The following is a 13,142-nucleotide window of genomic DNA, read 5'->3' as shown; positions in this document are numbered from 1 at the left end:
GGGACGCCGCCCGCCAATGAGGCGCCGGCTCCGCGCGCTTCCTGCCCTACCCCGCGGTGACGCGCGCATGGCTCAGCCAATCAGCGCGCGGTAAGCGGTGACGGACAGCGGGCGCGGCCTGTGGAACGGCGCGGGGGGCGGGCGCAAGGGGAGGGGCGGTGCCCGCGAACATGGCGAAGACGTACGATTATCTCTTCAAGCTGCTGCTGATCGGCGACTCGGGCGTGGGGAAAACCTGCGCGCTCTTCCGCTTCTCCGAGGACGCGTTCAACGCCACCTTCATCTCCACCATCGGTGAGGGGCCGCGCTCCGGGCCGGCCGGGGCCGGGGCCGCGGCCGCGGGGTCGGGGCTGCCCGGGCTCCGCCTGGACGAGGGTGTTCCCGCCTCACGCTCCGCGGTGGCTCCGGCCGCTCGCGGCCTCGCTGCGGGGCGGGAGCGGCGCCCGCGGGGCCGCCGGCGGTTCCCGCGCTGCGGATGCGCCGCGGGGGCCGCTCTGGGAACGGCGGAATCCGAGCGCTGGAATTAGAGGGGAAGCACAAACTCGGAGTGATCGCGTTGTTTCTCCTTGCAGGTATTGATTTTAAAATTAGGACCATAGAGCTGGATGGCAAGAGAATTAAACTGCAGATCTGGTGAGACTCTTCTTCTCGAGTTACCCGAGTTAATGTCCGATAACGGGGTGTCTGTGGTGCGGGGGGCTGATGGTAATGCTACATTTTACTCCAGTTGTGCTCTTCAGCACTTTACGGCGTCCTAGAAGCTAAAAGACAGTTCTAGCGCATCTACAGAGTGGTTTAAACGGAGTTATTTGCAGTTTGGGTGGTGAGCGGGCCGTCCGCTGAACCCCGCGCTCTCTCCTTGCAGGGACACGGCCGGGCAGGAGCGCTTTCGAACCATCACCACCGCCTACTACCGAGGAGCGATGGTAGGAGCCGCGCTCGGCTTAAACCGATCAGCCGGGTTTAACGAGACACACACGCAACGCTCCGCTTCCCAGTACAGAACCTGCCTCGCAAAGCGGTCCCGGCTGTGGTCCCGTGTGCCGCGGGGCAGCTCCCGGTGGCGCTGGGCACGTGAACGCGCCCCCCGCCGCTCACCTAGCGAGGCACTGCGGAGAGAAATCCCATCAGAGTTCCAGACCCGAGCGGACAGAGGAAGAAATGCAGCCGACTCAATATGAGTGATAAAGCATACTTCAACTTTATTGCCCGAGATAGCGTGCATTTATACCAAATACCATAATTATGCATACTTGTCTCTATCTAATAGGCTGAGCACTAAAAGGTTACATTTACTTACTCCACCTACTTGGGTTTAGCTAGCTATGCGCATCCCGCATTCTTCTGACTCTTATCTCTTCAAGGATATCCTCACCCTGCTTTAGTCAGTACTTTTCCGTTCCCCCCCTTTCCCACGGCCTAATAGACAAGCTAACTAAGGCCTACTTATGTCAACTACAATGGGCTCTGCTCGTACAGCTGCTTGGTGGACTCATGTCCGTGCTCCTTGAGCCAATCCCCGACAAGGCACAAACTGCAATTAAATGTTCTATAGAACCGTGAGCAGAGTGTTTTAAAAATAGTCTTTGTTAAGCCGCGCCTTTCAGCTCAGGACAAGGCTTTAACTGGTATTTGCTGAAACAATCTTTCTTCGTCTTCAGGGCATTATGTTAGTCTATGACATCACCAACGAGAAATCTTTTGAAAACATCCGGAACTGGGTCAGGAATATTGAAGAGGTAATTTCTCTATTTACTAAAGATGCTTTTTCTTCTTCCAAAAGTAGTTGAACCTTAAATGCTTCAGAATTCCTTTTGAAGGGAACTCAGCACCAGCATCTCCATGTTAGAACTTGTTCTGTGCCCCATCTTTTTGACATTGTTTGTCCAAAACGGTGTCCCTTTGGTCTGTTTCTATCCCAGCACGCCTCTCCGGACGTCGAAAAAATGATCCTGGGGAACAAATGTGACGCAAATGACAAAAGACAAGTTTCTAGAGAGCAAGGGGAGAAGGTAAGTGCTGTCGCTTTCATATATTTTAACTGTTCAGAGTATAGAAGTTGCATTTGTTACTGTTCACAAGCTGCTTTGGTACCTCAGTGGTATCTCTAAGCACAACTATGAAAAGGTGAATGTGGGTTAAGGATTCTTGTCGGTTATCTGGTCAGATGTCTTGGGTACAAATCAACGACCTGCATTTTTTCTTAGCAAAGGAAAGGAAAAGCGCGTTGGAGTTTGACAGTGAGGAAATGACTCTGCTTGGCCAAAAGTCACTGAGACGAGGCAGATGGGCTTGTCTGTTGTGGGTCAGGTGTCAGTCAAGGTAGAGAATCGCAGAATGGACTGGGCTGGAAAAGCCCTCAGGGATCATCCAGTCCAAGCCTTGGTCCAACTCCAGTCCATTGACTAGATCATGGCACTAAGTGCCATGGCCAGTCTCAGTTTCAAAACCTCCAGGGCCGGTGAGTCCAGCACCTCCCTGGGCAGCCATTCCAATCCTGACCACTCTCTCTGCAAAGAATTGCTTTCTCATCTCCAGCCTCAATTTCCCCTGGCAGAGTTGAAGCCCATGGCCCCTTGTCCTATTGCTGATGCCTGGGAGAAGAGCCCAATCCCCACCTGGCTAGAACTGCCCTTCAGGTAGTTCTGGAGAGTGCTGAGCTCAGCTCTAAGCCTCCTCTTCTCCAGACTAAACAAGCCCAGCTCCCTCAGCCTCTCCCCATGGGTCTTGTGTTCCAGTCCCTTCCCCAGTCTTGTTGCTCTTCTCTGGACCCGCTCCAGCACTTCAATCTCTTTCCTGAGCTGAGGGGCCCAGAACTGAACACAATACTCCAGGTGTGGCCTCCCCAATGCAGAGCACAGGGGAAGGATCACTGCCCTTGTCCTGCTGACCACACCATTTTTGATCCAGGACAGGATTAAAATGCGTACCAGGTATAACCCAGCAGCACAGTGCCCTGGACGAGCAGATGCTGACAGGAATGAGCTGGAGTTCTGGTTTCCAGCTGTTGCGCTCGGGTACATCCCGGGCTTGGTGTGTCAGGGCAGCTCGCGCACTCAGTTGTGTCTGTAGCTGCTCCCACAATGATCCAACTAACATGAAACCTCCTTTTATTCAGCTTGCTGCAAGTTTCGGAATTAAATTCATGGAGACCAGCGCAAAAGCGAATATAAACATAGAGAATGTAAGTACTGGAACCTCTTACATTTATTGTCTTATTTGTGCAAAGGAGCAGTGAGAGCACTTGCCCATCCTGGCTGGGTGCAAAACTCAGCTTTTAGTTACTTCAGATGGGTTGTCAAGGACGTACCCGCGTATTCCATAGAGATGTTGTCTGACCCGCGTTTTGCTACATCATTTAATTGGTGCTTCGAGCCCCGTGTAACACGTAACGCTTTTCTTTGTCACAGGCGTTTTTTACTCTTGCAAGAGATATCAAAGCGAAAATGGACAAGAAGTTGGTGAGTAACCGTGACGTGGTCCACGCGGTGTTTCAGTAGGAAAAACCAGCCAGCCAGAAGCCAAATAGCAAGTGGTTTCAGTGTATAAAAAATATATTGTGGTCTCTTTGTTGGGGGATGCACTGAAGGTTATAGGAACTGATTTTTAGTTTTGTCAAGCTGTGACTGTGGCTTATAAACAATTGTCTCTGCATTTCAGGAATTAGTTGTAATGGCTGAGGTTTTCTGAGTTAAATGATCTTTTATTCATTTTGTTGAAAGCCAAGTGAGCAGTAGAGCAGTTTAATGGTATTTCTTGTTCTTGCAGTCTGCAAAATGCAGCGTAGAAGAAAGGGACCTGGGGGTGCTGGGGACAGCAGGGTGACCATGAGCCAGCACTGGGCCCTTGTGGCCAGGAAGCCAATGGTACCTGGGGTGGGTTAGAAGGGGGTGGTCAGTAGGTCAGAGAGGTTCTCCTGCCCCTCTGCTCTGCCCTGGGGAGACCACACCTGGAATATTGTGTCCAGTTGTGGCCCCTCAGCTCCAGCAGGACAGGGAACTGCTGGAGAGAGTCCAGCGCAGCCACCAAGATGCTGAAGGGAGTGGAGCATCTCCCGTGTGAGGAAAGGCTGAGGGAGCTGGGGCTCTGGAGCTGGACAAGAGGAGACTGAGGGGGGACTCATTCCTGGGGATCAAGATGGAAAGGGGGAGTGCCAGGAGGATGGAGCCAGGCTCTTCTGGTGACAACCAGTGACAAGACAAGGGGCAATGGGTGCAAACTGGAACACAGGAGGTTCCATTTAAAGATGAGAAGAAACTTGTTGGGGTGAGGGTGGCAGAGCCTGGCCCAGGCTGCCCAGGGGGTTGTGGAGTCTCCTTCTGTGCAGACATTCCAACCCGCCTGGACACCTTCCTGTGTAACCTCATCTGGGTGTTCCTGCTCCATGGGGGGATTGCACTGGATGAGCTTTCCAGGGCCCTTCAACCCCTGACATCCTGGGATTCTGTGAAAATGCAGTCGTACCAATAGGAGGCCCAGGACTTCAGGCTTGTCTTCCAAGCAGTGTGTCAAGAACTAATTAGGTTTTTGATAGCTTTTGCAAAAGCATGCTGAGAAACAATTGGCTTTTCTCTTGCACAACAAATAAACATGTGTGATGTCAGTTTGTTCGTTAGGAGATGAAGCTCACAAAGATTCCGTGTACGTTCCACCAGATGGGACCGGTAGAGCTGGGATGTTGTGAGTCTTGCTGACGGTCGCTCAGTATTTCAGCAAGAGCCAAACGCGTCCTGTAATTCTTTCCCATCTCAGTGGTCTTTGAGTTCTAGAAGGAAGAGCAGGCTCAGCGTGTTGGTTGAAGCCGGGAGCAGCTGCAGCTCTCAAACTTCTCATAGGGGCTGATGGGAGGTTGAGATCAATGGCTGAAGGCTCCTGGTGATGTTAGTGGTGGTTTTTGTGAACAGCAGGTTTGATCCAGGAACGTGGGTGGATGAAGTGTGGATGCCGGATCTCGCAACAACGCTGTTAAGCGTAAATAAATAACTGAATGTTCTTTGCGTCTTCAGGAAGGCAATAGCCCGCAAGGCAGCAACCAGGGAGTCAAAATCACACCAGACCAGCAAAAGAAAAGCAGCTTTTTCCGATGTGTTCTTCTGTGAGGGACACGGCCTTAACCTGAGCGTCCGCTCAGCTGGACTGACTGTGCCTGTTGGAGCGGGAGTTCCTCTGTCTGTGGACTTAGCGTTCTCGACATACCTTGTCACTTTGTGACCACCTGAATAAGAAATTGTTTATTTTAGTAATTGTCTGACTCTTCCGTTTTGGAGATGAAACAAGTTTATTGTTGGCAGATGGCCACGCGTGTTGTCTGGCGGAGGGAGCGCGGCTCGGACGGGACCTGCGATATCGCACCTTTGCTGACCGGCTGCCATCTCTGTGCGCGTTTCTGTCACGTATCCACGCTAGAAAGATTAAGTTATGATCAAAAGAAGGACCTGAGACGCCCGTATGAATAAAGAACAGGTGTGTACGTGATGCACGTGCATATCCAGGGCTGTAGGTGCATCAAAACATCAGCTCAGTGCACTTAGGTGGGCAGAACAGGCTTTACCTTTTCGGAAGGTAGAAGGAAACTTCCTGCAGCTCCACCTCTTCGCTCCTACAGAGAAAATCCTTCATTTTGCTTATTCAGTTGTGTTATTCTAGACAATCCACTATTGAAGTTTAAATGAATCTCTATTTTTATAAAAAACCAAAGCGTGCTGTAAATAGAATGGATCCTTCCCATCAGAAATTACTTTATCCGTGGTAGACTTGACTGGGCTTAATTAAATACTGATGTTTAGAGACATTTAGCAGGAGGTGACAGCTACAAGGAGTCCCGTGTGAATGATGTGTTGTCTGTTCTTAGAGGAACAGACCCTGGTTCGGGTAGGGACGCAAAATTAGTAGCGTTACCATGGGCGGCTCCTCCTTGTCCCGCTGAGAGTGGCTCCCCATCTGTTGTGGTGGCGAGTTCGAAATTGGGACAAGGAAATGGATTGCACTGCTTCCCGTTGTGTGTCCTCGTGCACACTTGCTCACATATGCAAATAAATGTTGCACATATGAACACTTTCCGAAAACAAACTTCTTTTCCAACTGAGATTTGCCTCGCTGCTGCGGATCGGTCACTTTGGATTTCGAGCAGCAGCATGGTGATCGCGTGCATGAATGCGAACGGTGTTCGGTCCTCAGCGGAAATATTCCATGTATTTATTCCTATAAACATTCCGATGTGTAAAATGTCACGGCCGAGGAAAGCGCTGTGTTCTGAGGCTGCAAGCCTGGCTTAATTCCACTGACACAGGAGCCATCGGCTTCGGAGCCTCCTGGCAAAGGGTTTATGGTGGTTTATTGGATTCCGATGATCGGCTGTGTCCTGCGACTCACTGGAACTGGTAACATGGTTTGTTTACATTGACAACTGCACTTAAGGATCAAATTAAAGCTGATTTTTAAAGTTAATGAGTTTACTCACCCGTTTTGATTTCCTCACGTTTGTGGTGGTTGGCTCTGGCCTCAGAGTGGCACTCGTGTTCCTGAGTTAAAGATCTTTAGGAATCTGCAGCGTGCAATGGCTGAATGGGAATCTTGCCTGTTCTAAAATGGAAAAAGGACATTTTACTGTATAAGTTACTGGTTTATATAAATGCATTTTATATACTAATAATATATTTTTCTCTTAATAGCTAGCGGATTACGGTGAGCTCTCTTCGTGATAATAATCATACATAAAGCTTTCCTCTAACCAGAACTTTATGATGGGTTTTGTTTCCTTGTGGCTTTTTAGGGTGAGGACTCGGTGAACGTGCAGCATAGCGGGTTACACACAGGTGTATCTGTAGAGTAAAATTACACTAAGCTACTGAGGGGCCTTCTAGCCAGTATGTGCTTCAATATGTAGTTAATGCAGAGCTATAGACAGCAGGTGATGCTTCTATCTCCAGATAAGGATGTTTCACAAGAACACTTTGTGTGCACCTCAAACAATTCGTGAGGCAGAACTGGGGAGGTGATGAACACTGTTTTCCTGCATAACCAGACCTGGTTAGTGGCTGAGGAGTAAACGTGGGGTGTCTGTCCTCCGTCCTCCTGCTTCGATAGTCCAGATGTTGCAGCCAGGCTTGTATTTCAAAGAGACTGGAGAAATAAGTCGTTCTAAACTGAGATCACAGCCTGCCCAGCGTGATACGGGATGTGCCTGTGATGGTAACCAAACCCATAACTCGTCTTGAGAAAAACAATCATTACTTTGTAAAACTCGAAGGATGGGATCGTGCTTTTCACTCCTCATATTCTAAACCTTAAGCTACTTTTTTGCGTTCAGAGCTGACTCTGTACGTGAAAACCTTTTGCTTGAACTTCTGGTTGTTGCACATGTTCATATATGTGATTTATAGCATGATTTCTTTTGAGAAGATGAGCAACTCCATTATTGCCTGATCTCAGGAAGTTTCACTGTGACTACCATCACCACTGTATTTCTCGGGTATGCAGACCACACAGAAATTAATCAGCGTCAGCGATATGAAGCCTGAAATGCAGATGTAAGGGAGGTTAACGACACTACAGTTGCGTGTACGCTTGGCTACGCGTCACTAAATACGGACATCGGATCTTGGAGAGGTACAATGTGGAGTCGGTGTTTCCATCATGTAATTAAACTACTGTGCTTTAGAAGTACGAATGTTACGGAAAATTGAATCAGAAGAGGTACTGTGTAAATACGGTAATGTATATAGATAGATGAAAGCTTTTTAAGGAGGAAAAAATATGAAATTGGATACAAAATTTGTAAAACTGGGGAGTTTAAGTGGGTCTGAAAAGCAGCCAGTGTGCTTGCTACACATTCTGGGTGTCTAAATGCCACTAAAATGTCAGGTAATTGACGAACATTTGGTTTGTAGAGGAACAAACCCATCTTTGAGCATGTTCTCAAACTCCCTTACTTTAATATGGAGTTCAGTGGTTGACCTGACCTCCAGGCTGGTTGCAATAATTCGGGTGTAAATTCCGGACCTGCTGGTTGGAGACTTTGCCGTGTTCAGACCTGGGTTGTGTGTGTCCTGTGCTGAGCGGCACATCCAGCGTTCCTGGACATGGGAGCCGCCGTCAGACATCAGCCTCAGGTTTATAAATCCTATGGATTATTGTAAATCTCGTTACTGCTGCTGGAAATGATTTGATGTCTCCTTTGGCGTGAGGTGCTCACCATCTCGCTGACAGTCACTGAGGGGTGATGATCGTGCTCAAAAGCTGCAGTGAGCTCTGGTTTTCTTGGACTAGAAATGCCCGGGGTTTGTACTGGAGGGGAAATGCGGGAAAGCTCCATCCAGGACCGTCTCCATCTCTACTCGAAGTTCAGAGGGGTTGGGAAAGAACCACGGCTAACTTCTGTCTTCATTTATAGATTAAATAGAGGTTCTCCTGCCCCTCTGCTCTGCCCTGGGGAGACCACACCTGGAATATTGTGTCCAGCTGTGGCCCCTCAGTCCCAGCAGGACAGGGAACTGCTGCAGAGAGTCCAGCGCAGCCACCAAGATGCTGAAGGGAGTGGAGCATCTCCCGTGTGAGGAAAGGCTGAGGGAGCTGGGGCTCTGGAGCTGGACAAGAGGAGACTGCGGGGGGACTCATTCCTGGGGATCAATATGGAAAGGGGAGTGTCAGGAGGATGGAGCCAGGCTCTTCTGGTGACAACCAGGGACAGGACAAGGGGCAATGGGTGCAAACTGGAACACAGGAGGTTCCACTTGAATATGAGAAGAAACTTGTTGGGGTGAGGGTGGCAGAGCCTGGCCCAGGCTGCCCAGGGGGTTGTGGAGTCTCCTTCTGTGCAGACATTCCAACCCGCCTGGACACCTTCCTGTGTAACCTCATCTGGGTGTTCCTGCTCCATGGGGGGATTGCACTGCATGAGCTTTCCAGGGCCCTTCAACCCCTGACATTCGGGGATTCTGTGATTAATTAAAGATCTGTTTGATTGCACATTAATGGGAACGTGCAGTTTGATCACTTCAGGCTGCCGTATTCCCTGACCCGTCTCTTTCCATGGTCGTTGCAGTTTTGTTTCTGTGGGTAGGACCGGTTCGGGGCTGCTCCCCCTGCAGGAATCGTGTGCTCTGTGTTCAGCGTGGGCTGGGACACACGACTTCGTTTTGAAAGGAACTTAATGCATCCCGATATTTTTTAATAATAAATTGTGGTTTTAGAATGGCCACTTTTGGCTGCTGCCCATCCCACGTTACAACCGCTTTCTTAAACACTTCTCATTGATTTTCATGTTTGTATTAAAACTCTTGTTGGTGACGCTATGTATGTTTTTACTCTGTTGTACAGGACCCAGCGCTGCATAAATAAACTTCTTATGGAAAGAGATTTTTACAAACTGATTTTGTCAGTCTTATTTATCCTTTGTGCACATAGATTTTGGTGTGGAAAATAAGGTATTTCTAACAATAGGAAAGAGGGACAGGAACCTCTCTTGTCCTTTAAAGTATGTTGGCTTTTCCTTATACATTCAGAAATTGAAAGCTGCAGCATTTGTCAATACCGTTAAAGCCGAGCGGAGGAATTGCTTACGCAATTTTGATTAACCATCCTGTTTTTCGAACTATTTTTCAACAGGTTTTACTGGATAAATCATTTTCTTATGATTCTTTTAGAAGCTGAAGTTTGATACAAGTTCCTTTACTACCTGATGGCGCCCAAAATGTCAAGTATTTCCCAGCTCCCTGTCTGTGATGAGGTGGCTGCGTTGGGGTGAGCACTCTAGGGTGCCTCCCTCAGGGTGTCCCCAGGTGAACATGCTGGGGTGCCCATATTGGGGTGCCCCATGTCGCAGCCCCCATGCAGAGGTGCCCGTGGTGGGGTCCCCATCGCGGGGTCCCCACGCTGGGTGCCCACGGGGTGCCCGTTCCGGGGCGCTGCTGTCGCGGCGCCCGTGTCGCCCGCACAGCCCCCGCGCCGCCGCTGCCGCTCGCTGCCCGCCAGGTGGCGCTGGTGGCCCGGGAGAAACGGCGGGACCGCCGGGGGACCCGCCTGCGTGCCCGTGTCGGGGACAGGGGGGGACCCGCGTTTAAAGGTGATGGGTACCCCATATTTGGGCGATGCGCACCCCATATTTGGACGATGGACACCCCATATTTGGGTGATGGGCACCCCATATTTGGACGATGGACACCCCATATTTGGGTGATGGGCACCCCATATTTGGGTGATAGGTGCCTCGTATTTGGCTGGAGGTGATGGGCACCCCATGGTTGGGTGTGGGTGATGGGTGCCCTGTGCTTGGGTGATGGGTGCCCCATGTTTGGGCGATGGGTGCCCCACATTTGGGTGGGGGAGCTGGATGCCCCCATGTTTGAAGGTGATGGGTGCCCTGTGGATGGGTGAGGGGGATGGGTACTCATGTCTGGCTGATGGATGGGCCATGTTTGGGTGATGGGTACCCCATGCTCAGGTGGAGGTGATGGGTGCCCTATATGTGGGTGGGGAAGCTGGGAGCTCATGTTTGGGTGACAGATTTCTCATGTTTGTGTGATGGGTGCCCCGTGTTTAGGCAATGGGTGCCCCATGTTTAGGCAATGGGTGCTCCATGTTTGGGTCATGCCCAGGCGGGCAGGTGGGTGATGGGTGCCCTGTGACGGGTGAGCTGGGGGGCAGTCGTGTCCCCACGGGCCAGGCACGGAGTGGGGGACCCGGCCAGCCGGTGCTGCGGGAACAAGGAACCCATTCAGGCGGCTGCATGTGCTGCGGCTGCTCCCCCACCCTGCCGGACACTCGTGACCACAAAGGGCTTTATCCTGCCCAGAGCTTTGCCAGCACCAGCGCAGCATCTTGCCCACCCTGGCCCCTGGTGTTAACGTCACTTCTGCATCCCGAGAGGAAACTGTTGCATCATTTTGTTGTTGTGGCAATTGCAGGCAGAGATTTGGCCCAGGGAGCTGCTGGACAGATGGAAAGGACAGATGCTGCTCTGTCATGTGGAAGAGAACTCCCTGGCACGACGCAGGATTGACCCCGGGAAAATAAAATGGGGCTTGGAAAATGGCACTTGGGTCATTTTGCAAGGAGGGGAGGGAAAGCTCCATGTGCCAGGTCTGCGTTCGTGTTGTCGAACATCCTGCCTTATTTCATGGGCCAATTCCAGCAGAGGTTGAACAGCTTAACTGCTCCCTGAAAGCAGCTGTGCAACGGGAGCCACCCGCAGAGCCCAAGTTCCATTGGTCCTACCACCAAACAGCAAACGGAGCTTGGCTGATCTCCAGGCTTCGGGGAAGAGGAGGAAAAGCCACGTACCACGATGGGCACCAGTAACCTCATCCCACGGGAGCCCAAACCAGACATAAACAGAAACTTGTGGACACCCAGAACAAGGGGAGGTTTTTGTGGGCCGGGACGTAAGAGCAGGGAACTGGTGTTGGAGCGGAGAGCTGCCCCATGCCCGGGAACCACCACGATACAGGGAAAAATGCACAGGGCTCCAGCTGGAATGTTTAATCTGATGGGAACAGACTTGCCCGTATTAACCCATCTTGTGATATAACTTGTTATTGTCAGCTAAATTGGGTCAATACTCAAGATGAGATGTTGCTGAAAAGGTCTGGAGAAGCTGATGTGCAGCCTGAGCCCCCGCACCCGCCTCATCCCACCCCACGGCCAAGGAGGAGGTGCCTTTGCACGTGGTTGTGCCGGTGTGCTCAGAGCATCGCTTGTGCCAGATGTCCCCAGAGTCACCGAGTCAGGAGCGTTTAGATTGGAAAAGACCTTTCAGATCATGGAGTCCACCCATAACCCATCCCAGCACTGCCCCATGTCCTGAGAACCTCATGTCCGTCTGTCCAGCCCTCCAGGGATGGTGACTCCAGCACTGCCCTGGGCAGCCTGTTCCAATGCCCCACAGCCCTTTGGGGAAGAAATTGTTCCCACATCCAACCTCAACCTCCCCTGGCGCAACTTGAGGCCGTTTCCTCTGCTCCTGGCGCTTGTTCCTGGGGAGCAGAGCCCGACCCCCCTGGCTCCAAGCTCCTTTCAGGCAGTTCAGAGATCAGAAGGTCTCCCCTCAGCTCCTGTTCTCCAGCTGTTCTCCGTTCCCTTCTCTCAGCTCCCGTCCCGTGCAGCCCCGGCAGCGCCCGGCGGGTCCCGCTGCAGCGCGGCACTGAGCTGTGGGCGAGCTCAGGGACACGCTGCCAAAGACCACCCGAAAAAGCAACATTTCAGAGGACAGAGTGGTTCCCGCCACCCGTGCCAGCCCTGGGGCTGCTCCCACCTCCCTGGACCAGCTCAGCTCCCTGAAAACAAGCTGCTGCCCTTGCTTTCCTCTCTTTGCCTGGATGGAAAACTCAGAGAAACCAGTGACAAAAGGATCTTCTGGTTAGGGCAGGAGGTTCAGAAGTGACCTGCTCTCCGCTACCTGCCAGAAGACACTGGTGCTGAGCCCAGCACGGGCCGGGTCTGTCCGGGAAACCCTTGTAGCTTCGATAGCTCTTTATCAGCAGCCCAGGAGCCCGCTCGGGCCACACACGGACTTTGACGATGAACTGATTAAAGACCAACCTAACGAACTCAAAGAGAATTCTTTAAACGGAGCCTGCTGTGCCTCAGAGAACTCCTGCCATGTCTATTTATTTAAATTTAATGGAATTTTTGTGGTAAGCTAATTAAATATGAATTGATTATTTAAGAGGCAGTCAGAGCAGTTTAAGCACTGCTGACTTGATGATTTTAGTGTTTTCTTTAGAAAAGCATTCCTGGTTATGTAGCTTTCTGCACGTACGGGCATTTAAGGAGGAGAAAAGGGATACAAAGAGAAGAGCTGCTGAGTTTGTACCCGGCCTGGGAGGGGACATGGGGCAGTGCCAGGGGTGGGGAACAGTTGGGCTCAATGGTATTGAGGGACTTTTCTAACCCACACCCCAGGGCACCAAATGGGGGAAATCAGCACCAGAAAGGGCAGTTTTTATCACTCAGCTCCCAGCACCTATAGAGATGCAAACTGGTATCACTCTGCTCCTGGCCACTGCTGGGCACCTATAGAGATGCAAAGTGATGTCACTCGTCTCCCAGCCACCACAGGACACTATAGAGATGTGGGATGGTGTCACTCAGCTCCCAGCAGCACCAGCGGCTGGACAAGGGGCAGGGGACCAGAGGGGACAGCG

The 13,142-nt window shown here is 51.3% G+C and overlaps 1 protein-coding gene across 1 annotated transcript; it reads left to right on the top strand.

Moving 5' to 3' along the window:
- The first annotated feature begins 52 nt into the window (after window positions 1–52).
- Window positions 53–6,447, top strand: RAB8A (RAB8A, member RAS oncogene family). The gene is made up of 8 exons (XM_065042289.1): window positions 53–294; window positions 573–633; window positions 866–926; window positions 1,662–1,739; window positions 1,923–2,012; window positions 3,119–3,184; window positions 3,411–3,461; window positions 5,007–6,447. Exons 1-8 carry the CDS (start codon window positions 171–173, stop codon window positions 5,097–5,099), a joined length of 624 nt encoding a protein of 207 aa, XP_064898361.1. The 5' UTR covers window positions 53–170; the 3' UTR covers window positions 5,100–6,447.
- Window positions 6,448–13,142: the final 6,695 nt, after the last annotated feature.

The sequence above is a fragment of the Columba livia genome, chromosome 27, assembly GCF_036013475.1.
Source record: "Columba livia isolate bColLiv1 breed racing homer chromosome 27, bColLiv1.pat.W.v2, whole genome shotgun sequence".
NCBI classification, from domain to species: domain Eukaryota; kingdom Metazoa; phylum Chordata; class Aves; order Columbiformes; family Columbidae; genus Columba; species Columba livia.
This window is presented reverse-complemented; position numbering and strand designations above follow the sequence as displayed.